The following is a 12,265-nucleotide window of genomic DNA, read 5'->3' on the forward strand; positions in this document are numbered from 1 at the left end:
TGGAGAAGGGAATGGCAACCCACTCCAGTATTCTTGCCTGGAGAATCCTGTGGACGGAGGAGCCTGGTGGGCTGCAGTCCATAGGGTCGCAGAGTCGGACACGACTGAAGCGACTTAGCATCCATGCATGCATTGGAGAAGGAAATGGCAACCCACTCTAGTATTCTCGCCTGGAGAATCCCAGGGACAGAGGAGCCTGGTGGGCTGCCATCTATGGGGTCGCACAGAGTAGGACACGACTGAAGCGACTTAGCAGCAGCAGCAGCAGTAGCAGCATAAGCCCTTCCTAAATACAACTTGTAATTTCGTGTCCCTGCTCTCCGATGACATGCCACTCTTTATTAGCACTCCTAATAGTGACACCTTCTGCCACCAGAGGTTCACTTTTAAGACCTCATAAAATTAATTAATAAGACGCTCCCTGGTTTAAGTGGGAGACTTTCCCTTTAGAAATGGGTATTAACATAACTGTGAAGGATGCGGAACAGTTGGGTCATCAAGAGGGAGGCGGCAAACAGGGTCCTGTCCCGGGGCACGAGCTCGAGCAGAACCCGGGCAAGCCCCGGACGGCTCACTCACGGACCCGATTTGGGCTCCGGGAGCCGGGACGGTCCCGCTGGTCTCGGGGGTCCGCCGACCGGGCTCGCGGCTTTCCCAGCGGGGCTCGATTGCTTTCGCCTAGATGGGAAGCTGCCGGGCCGCGCCAGAGGCAACCCTACGGTGCCGGGGGCGGGGCGACGGCAACAAAAAGAAGTCAGGTAGGAGGAGAGTCTGCCGGGCGGGCGGCGGGGCGGGGCTCCCGGGAGAGGCGGGGACGCCAGCGGCCGGCCCGCCGGCAGCCCGGAGATCCTCCACCGACCGCGCGCGTCCCCCCTAGCAGCCTGAACCCGGCGCCTGGACCCGCACGGGCCCGCCTTCCGCCGCCCGCGCGGCCCCGCCCCTCGCCCGGCCCCGCCCCTCGCCCGGCCCCGCCCCCTCGAGCTCCGGTCCCGCCCCTTCGCTGCACCGCCCGCGCGCTTCTTCTCGCGCTCCGGCCCTGCCCCCTCGCCCGGTCCCGCCCCTTCGTCTGGCCCCGCCCTCCGCGCCGCGCTCGCGCTCCGGCCCCGCCCCCTCGCAGCACCGCCCGCGCGCAGCGTCTCGCGCCGGCCCGGCCCGCCCGCAGGGAAACAGCCGCGAGAGCAGCGGCCGCGGCGGCCGGCACCGCGCTCTCATCCCCCGCCCCGCCTCGCTGCGGCCTCGGCGCCTTGTTCCGGGCCCGCGCTCCGGCTAACGTTCTCTCGCGGGCTCGGGGCCCGCCGCCCACCCACTGCCCCGGCTGCGAGCTCCCCAACCGTCGCGCTCCCTCCGTCTGGGCGCGCGGCCGGCCGCCTGCTTCCGGGGCGGGCGGACTGGGCGCCTGGTGCCGGCGGCCGCCGCCACAGCGCCCCCGGGAAGCGGAGGAGGAAGGAGAGAGGAGGCGAAGGCGGCCGCAGGCTGAGTCGCGGCCGGGATGTCCGGGCAGCCGCCGCCGCCGCCGCCGCCGCAGCCACAACAACAGCAGCAGCAGCAGCTCCCGCCGCCCCCGCCGGCGGCTGCGGCCCCCGTGCCCGGAGTCCTGCCGGCGCCCCCGGCCGTCAGCGCCGGCTCGTCTCCGGCCGGCTCGCCCGGCGGCGGCGGCGGCGGCGGCTTGGGGGCCGCGGCGGCCGCCCTGCTCCTGCACCCGCCGCCACCGCCGCCGCCGCCGCCGCCCCCGGCCACCGCGGCCCCGCCGCCGCCGCCGCCCCCACCCCCGCCGCCACCCGCTTCGGCGGCCGCCCCCGCCGGCGCGCCCCCCGCTCCCCCGGGCCTCTCCGCGGGCCCCGGCCCGGCCGGAGGCGCCCCGGCCCCGGCCCCGGCGGCGGGCGGCAGCGCCGCGGCGCCCTTCCCGCACGGGGACTCGGCCCTGAACGAGCAGGAGAAGGAGCTGCAGCGGCGGCTGAAGCGCCTTTACCCGGCTGTGGACGAGCAGGAGACGCCGCTGCCGCGGTCCTGGAGCCCGAAGGACAAGTTCAGCTACATCGGCCTGTCTCAGAACAACCTGCGGGTGCACTACAAAGGTGCGGGGCGTGCGGCGTGCGCAGGGAGCCGGGGCCCGCGGCCCGCCCGCCGCTCCGGGGCCGGGCTCGGGGTCCGCGGGGGGCGATCGCGGGAAGGGGGTGCTGAGGGTTAAGGCTCCCTGCGTGTAGAGTGGGAGCTGGTAATCCCAGGCCGGGAGCAGGACACCTCGGGGGAATCCAGGATGACAGGACATAACTCGCTTTCTGATTGCCTTTTGAGATAAATCGTCGGGCCGGGATGGAGGAAATCTGTGGGTTCTCAGTTGGGTTTACATTGTTCTCCAGGTGGTGGTGGGTCAGGCGCTGTCCTCTTACGTGGGGGGCAGTGGGAGGGGTGAAGAGAGGCACGATTCTGGGGTATTAATTTCTAATCAAGGGAGAGCAGGGATGTATGGGGGGAGGAGTGATCCGTGGGGGGTTTTGCCCCAAATTAGGCCAGAGATTGTCTAGGGGAGACGACAAAAGGACCGGCGACCGAAGTTTGTGTCCGTGTTATCTCCATAAAAGCAACTGGAGGGTGAGAGAGGTTGAAACCTCAGGAAGACGTGTTGTCTTGGGGGAGCAGAAACGTACCACTACCGATTGGAAAATGCCCTATATTTGTATGTTGGCGTTATATAAAGTCTCGTGGAAAACAGGAATTTTTTTTTTTAACACGTTTTTTAGTGTTTTAAAGAAAATTGGCTTCTGTTTTCCACCTGCAGTTAAAAAAAAAAAAAAAGGCCTTAGGCTAGTGCTCTTGTGTCCCTCCTCCCCTCACCTATCTCTCCTATGTAAAACAAAGCTCTAAGCAGATTAGTTGTATATAAAATTATTAATTGCCATGGGAATTTTTGAAATGTAGCCCAAATTAATAGCATGCATCAAGTTTACATGTCTGGGGGGGGGGGGGGGCGGAAATCAATCCATTATATCAGTCAATCTGAAAACAAATCCAGTTTTTTAGGCCCCAAACCTACTGCTTTTACATTCAAAGCAGCCTCATTTTTGATTGGCTTCAAAGGGAGGGTCTTACTCAGATCCTGGTGACATGGATATAGAGGGTGTAAACACTCATTGTGGTGAAATTCTTAAAGTTTACCGGACTGAAATTTGAGAAGAACCTTGATAAATAAGTTACTATTTAATCAGAAAGGAGAAACAACTACAGAAATCTTCCAAATGATTTGGCAGCAAAGAATATTCACAAAAATAGGCCTTGTTGAATATTTCTTCCTTTTATCCATAGATCCAGAGAAGAACTTTCAATTTTAAATGCTGTCTATGGCTCTTAGTCTAAGTGACTAAAAATTTCAAAATATCAGACCTTTGTTTTTTTATGTTAGGATATTTTATTAATACCCTCCTCTGAAGGCTATTATTTTTGTTTTGTGTGAACATTGCTGTAACGAAGTGTTCACTTCTGATCAGATTACCAGAATGCTTTTTGTTAGACTCGACAGAACTTGAAATTTTATGGTTGATGGTTGATAGTTAGCTTATAAAATCAGAGACAGAAGATACAGGGTATTATTGAACAAAGAATTCTAGCTTTCTGAATCCTGGCACGGTTTGTGATTTTAGGCATATTACCAGACAGGGCCTCAGTTTCTTCCTCTGAGTGGTGAGAGAGTTGAACTAGGGTTGGTAAGGAAATTTCCAGCTCTGAATTTCCATGGTATCTGAGATTTGTGATTATAGTTTATTTAGCACTGTAACATGCCTTGACTAGTTTTACTAACTCCTTTGACATAAAATTGTTGATTCAGGTCAGGGAAAAGTACAGCTTATGTGAAATTGGTTGGAGTTTGGAATATTTATGACACTGCTGTCTCAATTATTTTTCCTGTTGGCCTCTTTATTACTTTCTGTTGTGTAATACTAAGATTCACTTTCTGGAAACTTCACTGTTTTGTAAACATAAACCATTATTTTTGGAAAAAAAGATCTTGCTGTTGGGCATCCTTTGCGCTCCCTTTCTCTCTCTCTCCTTTGTCTCTCCCTCCTCCTTGTCACAAACACAGTCCCTTTCCCCACTCTGTCTCTCCCTTGGTATTTTAACGTGTGCATGTGTGTTTTCCCTGTTGTTTTCGTGTGTGCCTTCTGGGTGGACCACGCGAGAAGTTACTGGGCATCTTAGCAAAGGAGAGGTGTCATAGGCAGTGGTAATCAAACTTCAAGGCACAAAATAACATTGAAAACTACTGTTCATAAAGTATTTTTTGCATGCTGTAAAATTTCAAAAGATTGAACGCAGTTATTTTCCAGAATGGTGAGGATTTTCCCTACCTTTGAAAAAAGAGATTTCTTTTGCTCTGAATGTATTCTGGTTTGAAGATGTAGTTCTTCTCAATAGGAATTAACTCTTTGGAAGCTGTGGGGTTCCTTAAGTGATTTGAGGGAATTGATGTTAAACAATGCCAGCCATGCAAAGTTGATTAGATTGCAGGGGAATTGGGTGTGTTTACTCTTAAAATTTTTAAAAAGACTTCTTGTTTAGCAGTCATACCCCAACTGTTGAAATCCTTAAACATGACCCCTTTTATTTTTAAAATTCTTGTTAGCTTTGAATAAATAAAATATGACAAGTTTAGACCTAGTTATAATGCTACGTTTATTCCAGCTAAAGCATTTTAACAAATACGACAGTAGTTCTGACTGTTCTGGATGTTTCGGTTGCAGGTTGGATTTTTGTATTTGTGACGTTACCACAGTCTGGATACTTTGTGAAGCTTTCTGATACATACACCAAGAGCATCTTACTGGATTTGGGTAGAGTGGTAGAGCTCTCGTTTAATAAGATGCGAGGAAGTGGGAGCACCTGGAGGTGCCGCTGCCCACCACAGGCAGGCCAGGAGTGGAAACTCGTGTTCAGACTCTGAACTCACTGTTCTTCAGTGTGTACGAGACGTAACTGTCTCAACTAGACAAAATCCGGTGATCACATTTAGAGCTTTCTGGAGAACAGTTGACTTTGAAGAATAGTTGATGCTGAAAGTACTTCCTGTGGGGAAAGTGCTGCCGGGAGCACACTAATGCCATGGAAAAGTCCAGACACCTAGATTATACTGATTTAGGGCAGCTTAGAAGAAATGTGAAAGTTGGGAAGAATAGGAAGAAGTGAATAGTGAGTGTCACCTTCTAATTGAAGCGTTATTAACAGTAAGCAAAGTGAACTTTTGGTTGCCCGGCTCCCCTCCCCCTCAGTATCGCCAGTCAGCAGACCTCTAACACTCCCTAAATTTAATCGCCTATCTAATTTCTTGCACTTTAGGTAGAACAAATATCTCAACACATATTGGCTTGCTTCCCAATACAAATGTCTTTTGAGATTTATGGGAGGTGATACAGAAAATGTTCTTTAAAAATCAAGGAATTTAAAAACTGAGTTTTTCTCTCCAAAAAAAAAAAAACTTTCTTTACCAAAATTTTGCTTTAAGAATGCTAGTTGAGGGGACTTCCCTTTCCATTGCAGAGTTGGATCCCTAATCTGGGAGTTAAGATCCCAGATGCCTCAGGGCCAAAAAGCCAAAACATAAAGAGAAGCAACATTGTAACAAATTCAATGAAGACTTTAAAAATAGGTCCACATCAAAGAAAATCTGTTTGTTTTTTTTAAAGAGTACTTGTTGATAACTGCAAGAATTAAGCAATTCTGATAATAATATATATATTTTTTGTAGTGATGATTTATTAAGCAATTGATGTATATAGTGCTTGTTGAGAAGAAAATGGCACCCCACTCCAGTACTCTTGCCTGGAAAATCCCACGGACGGAGGAGCCTGGTGGGCTGCAGTCCATGGGGTTGCGAAAAGTCGGACACGACTGAAGTGACTTAGTAGCAGCAGCAGCAGCAGTGCTTGTCGTGTTTAGTCACTAAGTCATGTCTGACTCTTTTGCGACCCCGTGGACTGTATAACCCACCAGGCTCCTCTGTCCACAAGATTTCCAAGGCAAGAATACTGGAGTGGATTGTCATTTCTTTCTCCAGAACTACCCAACCCAGGGATTGAACCCACATCTCCTGTACTGCAGGCAGATTCTTTACCGCCGACCCACCTGGGAAGCCCAACTGTCTATTTATTTAGCAAGCTTTTAGTGAGTATTTACTTTGTGCCAGGTTCTGAGCACTCGAAGGTGAGTAAGACACCGTCTTTGAATTCAAAGCGCTCAGAGGGCTTTGCGCGGTGTGTATTGGGGACGTGTGTTACCCAGTGCTGTGGAAGATGCGAGGGGGTCCACTGCAGGCTGCATGGGCAGGGGTGAAGCTGGTGGCTGAGGGACAGCCTCTTGAAGGGGATGAGGCCAGTGGTCAGTCTTAAAAGATGGATATGATACAAGGGAGGAGGAGGGGCTGGACATTACAAGGGAAAAGGCATAAACGACAGTGTAGAGGCGAGAATGATTCTAAATGTTTGGATCTGCAAGCAATATGGGGTTGTTGGAATGTAAGTGTGTGACAAGGAACAGCTGGGAAAAGATCCAGCAGGGCCTTACAGAATATTTCATTGAGCTTGGATCTTATTTTGTAGGAGATGAAGAATCATCAGAGGATTTTAAATAGGAAGTGACTGGCTCGTTTTCATCTTTGTCAGATTACACAACTAATTGGAAGATGGATTCAGGGGCCATAAGATTGGAAGTAGCAGACTCATTCAGAAGGCTGTTGCAGACCATAGAAGAAATAAGGACCTGAATTGGTTGGTCAGTGTTGGGTGTAGAGAAAAAAAGACAACATACCTGTGATCTGTATTGAAGTCATCCTGGCAGGATATAATGGAGTGATTAAAAAAAAAAAATCAAGGCCAATGCTGGGTATATGGCCCTATTAGTTTTTTGCAGTGAATCGTGAAGTAAATGATGATGGCAAGGAAATATTACAGTATATTTAGAGATAAGTAAAAATGTGAACCTCAGCCATGTGATCTGACTTCTGCTTAAACCAGCAGAAGCCAAAGAAATAGCATTAAAGAAAGAACAGCTAGTGGTCTTCTGGAGTCAGTGAGGTGCAGTGTAAGCGCACAGCTGGAGCTCATGATTTTTCCCTTGATTGTAATGTTAAGGTGACTCAGCGACAGTGCTAGTTTCTGGTTGTTTTCTTCTTTTCCCTACTAGCTGGTTTATCCTTTTTCCTATTTTAAACTCCCAAGAGCCTTTTCAGGTTGGCCTAGCTAATGGCCCTCATTCCCAGTTGGACAGATCTTTTCATTATATGCTGTGGTGCGAATTGGTGGCCTTCTCGTGGGTGCTTGTCTGTGTTGAGTCACCTGTAGGGGTGTGATGGTTGTTACGAAATGTCCTCCTGGCACAAGGGGAGTGTGGGCCCCCCTTGTTTCAGTAGGGACAGCGTGTGGGGCAGTTTCTCCTCGGAAGGGCTGGCATTACCGCCATGGACGGGATCCTGGGGGAGAGGTCGAGGTCATGACCGACTGGGGAGCCACCGCTGGCTGGTGGTTGGAACTCAAGTGTCTGAGAGAGAAAGTAAAGTGAGAGGAGCAGTGGGCCGAGCGTGGAATCCTGAGCCAACAGCAACATTGAAAACTGGAGGGAGCCCAAGGAGGAGCAGTTAAGAGACACCTGCACAGAGGGGAGGGTTGTGTCACAGAAGCTGAGCAGAGGAGTGGAGTGTCAGAAATGAGGAAGTGAACTTTAGCGTCAAAGGCAACAGACGGGTTTAGTGAAATAGGCACAGGAGAGTTTCCACTGGATTTGGAAGTTAGATCACTGTGACCTTAGGCAGAGCAGTGTGAAGTGGGTGACGGGGGCAGGAATCAGGGTGAATAGAAGGGACCAAGCAGAAAGTATGGTGAATACAAATTATTCTTGAGGAATGTAGACGAGGAAAGAGATTAGGCAGTACCTGGAGGGGAATGGAGGATAGGGCCGATTTTTTGTTTTTTCTTTGTTGTGGCTGATATTGTGGCTCACTGATATTTGAAAATTAGCTTCTAACATCAGCATATACGATGAAAATCCACATAATTAAAATTATCCCTAAGAATCCTTTGGACAGTACTGTGTTAGAGACTACTGTGTCGTTTCTAAGTAGGTCTCATTTTAATCTGGTTGTGGGTATAAAACTGAAGTGACAAGTTAGGTGACAGTAGTAAATGTCTACAGGATTTAATGTGTTTTAACAAATAAGATAAATAGTAACAATACCTGGTATTATTACCTTAAAGTTAGGGGAGTAAGTTCATTATACTGGCCACCAACCCCAGTGCATCACTGACAATGGTTTATAACACAGAGGCATATGGTTTTATGAAACATGTATGCATTTTGGGGTCACTGTGCCCTTATAGCTTGAAGGGAAGGAGAAAGATGAAAATACGAGCTTGGGAGGCTGGCAGAGTGAGGACGTGGAGGGAGGAAAGTGGTTCAGAAGCTGAAGATGCTTGGCCTTGAAGAAGGGAGAAATACGTAGTGGCCCTTCGATAACAGTGAAAGAGGCCACCAGTTAGCAGTAAGGCAGCGGAGAGTAGAACGTAACCACGTATAACGGTGGAGCCCCACTTAAGTCCCGTTTTGTGAGACAGGAGGCGAGGCAGTTTGCTCACTGAATTCAGATAGAGGACTTAAAGCCTAAAGTGAACGGTGAGGGTGTGAGCCATGTCCCTCATTCTGAAGATGTCTGTGTGCTGTGGATATCGGTGGGGGTCCCTGCTGACATCATTTGTTCATAGAGGTGACTATTTGCAAGATGTTTGGACGTGTATTCGGCAAAGGCCAGCCGCCTGGTGCATGAGTGGGGAAGATGGCTTGTAACATTGACTTAGGCTGTGGTTTTGCTGCCTGTGATGGAAGGGTAGGCATGTGAGGGAAATCGAGACATTTGAGCGCTTTAAAATAATTACCATGTATATCGTCCTGAAAGAGGAAAAACAAACAAGGAAGAGTTCAGTGAGCCGAAGTTCCCTGGATTTTGAGTGCAGAAGTGAGTTCCTTAGGAAGGGGAGAGGATAGGAGGCTGTGTCCCGGGGAAGACGTCGACCTTGCCGCTGTAATGCCAGGATTCAGTTGCTGGGAAAACCTCACGTTTTCCACAGAATTGCACACTAAAAGTAACAGGGCTTTTGGGGAAAATAGGGCTGGGGCAGACCACTTAAAACCTGTGGAACTTTGTAACCAGAGCACTACAAAAATAACAGTTGTAATAAAATACAAGCCTGGTTAAATTCCCACTCCCATGTGTGCCTGATGTCACAGGCTGCTGATCCCTCCTGGCGTTCAACCCGTAGGCTTGGTCTTCCCTGTTAGCGATGTAAGTTCCTGTTTAATCAAAAGTAAGCAACTGGGGTTTCCCTGGTGGCTCAGTGGTGAGGAATCTGCCTGCCAATGCAGGAGACACGGGTTTGATCCCTGATCCAGGAAGACCCCACATGCCTTGAAGTAACTAAGCCTGTGCACTGCAACTCCCGAGCCTGTGCTCTGGAGCCCGGGAGCTGCAACTACTGGAGCCCGAATGCTCTGGCACCTGAGCTCAGCAGCAGGAGAAGCCACTGCGGTCAGAGGCCCTCTCACTGCCGTGAAGAGTGGCCCCCGCTCTCCGCAGCTAGGGAAAGCCTGCGCAGCAGTGTGGACCCGGCACAGCCAAAAATAAATAAATAAATAAAATTATCGTTTTTTAAGGTGAACCTTAATACATGCATTCCCCCCAAACCTCCAGTGTTTTATTTTGTACTGGGGTGTAGCCAGTTGACAGCGTTGTGATCGTTTCAGGTGACTGGCAAAGGGACTTGGCTGTCCATACACACGTGTCCATTCTCTCCCACCCCCTCCCATCCAGGCCTGCACGTCACGTTGAGCAGAGTTCCACGTGCTGCACAGGAGGTTCTTACTGGTTATCCGTTTTAAGTATCACAGTGTGTACATGAGCGTCCCGAAGTCCCTAACTATCCCACCCCTCATGCTGCAACCAGAAGTTTGTTTTCTGTCTTTCTGTTTTGTACGTAAGTTCGTTTGTATCATTTCTCTTTAGATTCCACATATAAGGGATGTCATTCAGTATTTCTCCTCCTCTGTTTGACTTACTTCACTTGGTATGACGCTCTTTGGGTCCTTCCATGTTGCTGCAGATGGCATTATTTCATTCTTTTTAATGGCAGAGTAATAGTCCATTGTATATATGTTCCACATCTTCTTTATCCTTTCCTCTGTCGATGGGCATTGAGGTTGCTTCCATGTCTTGGCTGTTGTAAACAGTGCTACAGTGAATACTGGGGTGCATGTTTTTCTTTTGGATCAGGTTTTTCTCTAGATCCATGCCCCTGAGTAGGATTGCAGGTCATATGATAGCTCTATTTAAGGAACTTCCATATTATTCTCCACAGTGGTGATACCAATTTACATTCCCACACAGTAGCAGGAAGGTTCCCTTCTCTCCACACCCTGTCCAGCATTTGTTATTTGTGGATTTTTTGATGTTAGCCATTCTGAGCAGTGTGATGTGATGTCTCATTGTAGTTTTGGTTTAGTACATATTTTTAAAAAATTGCTTGAGAGGAAGGTTGGGGGGATCACAGGATAGAATGTGAAATGTGACTTTAAAGCAGTCTAACTATACTGCAAATATATGAAGCAGTCTCAGGAAAGGAGGGAAAAGGTGCTGACAAGTTCCTGGAAATCAGTGGAGTCTATAAAACTAAAAAAGGTAAATGAAAGTAGATATGCGCCAAATTCTTGTTGATAAGCTGTACCTCGGGGATATGGGTCAACAGTTCTGATACTATTATCCACGTAAACTGGAATTTAACGAGTAAATCAATGGATGGTGGACAGTAGGAGCTAGGTTTCTCAGCATTGAAGTGGTTAGAATGATCCATGTGGTAATGGATTAGAGTTGGTTGTTTAATATTTACACAGATAATTACATAAATTATGTAGATGTGTATAGTGTGTATAGTGAAGTGAAAGTGTTAGTGTCCGACTCTGCGACTCTGTGGACTGTAGCCCGCCAGGCTCCTCGGTTCATGGGATTCTCCAGGCAAGAATACCGGAGTGGGTTGCCATTTCCTTCTCCCGGCGTCTTCCCAACCCAGAGATTGAACCCATGTCTTGCGTCTCCTGCGTTGGCAGGCGGATTCTTTACAATGTGCCTGGGAAGCCCAGTGAGCGTACCTAGTATCTAGACCTCGAGTTCGAATGCCATTTGTCCATAAAAGGAGTCAGGGCTCCTTAGAGAAATGACTGACTGTGGGACTGGGGCAGGAAGTCAGCCAGATGAGCTTCCAGCATCTGCAGAGCCAGAAAATAACAAACAAAAAATAAAAACACACAAATGGAGGTGTATCAGAGTGCCAGAGCAGCCAACTGAAAAAGCGCCCAGTGGCTGAACGGGGCATAGCTGAGTAGCAGAAGACATGAGCTGGCCCTGAACTGTCACCCGAAGTGTAAAATCAGTAGGCATGAGATGCGTGAGTCCATACGGATGTAAACAGGGAAGTATTGTAGCACTTTTGGTCTGTGCTGCTGTTGGATTTTTCCCAGATGGCTTAGTATGGTGGTTAGTATAGCAGTTTCTGAAGCCACCAAGCACCAGGGACAATAGGAATACACTTCTGTAGGAATCCCAGCTCTTTTGATTTAGGCCTTTTGTATATTGCTGAAATTTTCCCTTTAATTCATTAATGTACTGGGGAAAAGCTGTTATGAACCGAATGACTTCTTTATTATGCTGAGATCATTCCCATATTTATCAAGTGTATGTGAGCTAATTTGTATTCAAGAAATGTGTTCAGTAGCAAGACAGACTTTATTAGAATTGGATGTTTCTGCCGTGGAGTAGTTTCAGGTGATGTGTGAATCCAGAGCATGGCTCCAGGAAGAATGGTCAAAATTAGGGTGGAAGTCCATGGGGAAAAAAGAGGTCCAGGAATTGAAATGCAGAAACAATAAAATAATCACATGTGAGTGTTATGTGTGTGGATGTTGTATGGAGGTCCTGTAAACAAGGTTAGACTGAGTCTGAGAGATTAGAGAAAGAACCGTTGAGGAAGTAAAGCTTGAGCTGAGATAGAAAAGCTGAGAAGGAAGGGCACCACTCTCCAGTTTGAGGGAGTTGCCTGGGCACTGCCTGGCCTGGCCAGGGTGGCTGGAGCCAAAAGGAAGAGGTGGGAAACGCAGAGGGAGGGAGAGGTCAGACGGGGTTTTCAGGAAGTTTATCTTTTTCTCGGCTGAAAGGGAGGACGTTAGTTGTACTGGAGGCTAG

General features: G+C 48.9%; 1 protein-coding gene across 2 annotated transcripts in view; it reads left to right on the forward strand.

Annotated features, from left to right (window-relative positions):
* Positions 1-1,355: 1,355 nt before the first annotated feature.
* RANBP9 (RAN binding protein 9) overlaps positions 1,356-12,265 on the forward strand; it is a 72,934-nt gene continuing 62,024 nt past the window's right edge. The window contains exon 1 of one of the 2 annotated variants that reach the window (XM_070778371.1): positions 1,356-2,075. In XM_070778371.1, the coding sequence (XP_070634472.1) occupies positions 1,490-2,075 (586 nt within the window). In that variant the 5' untranslated portion in view covers positions 1,356-1,489. The remainder of the gene's footprint in view (positions 2,076-12,265) is intronic. The other variant, XM_070778370.1, reaches the window with a different exon arrangement.

This window comes from Bos indicus, chromosome 23 (genome assembly GCF_029378745.1).
Source record: "Bos indicus isolate NIAB-ARS_2022 breed Sahiwal x Tharparkar chromosome 23, NIAB-ARS_B.indTharparkar_mat_pri_1.0, whole genome shotgun sequence".
Lineage (NCBI taxonomy): Eukaryota > Metazoa > Chordata > Mammalia > Artiodactyla > Bovidae > Bos > Bos indicus.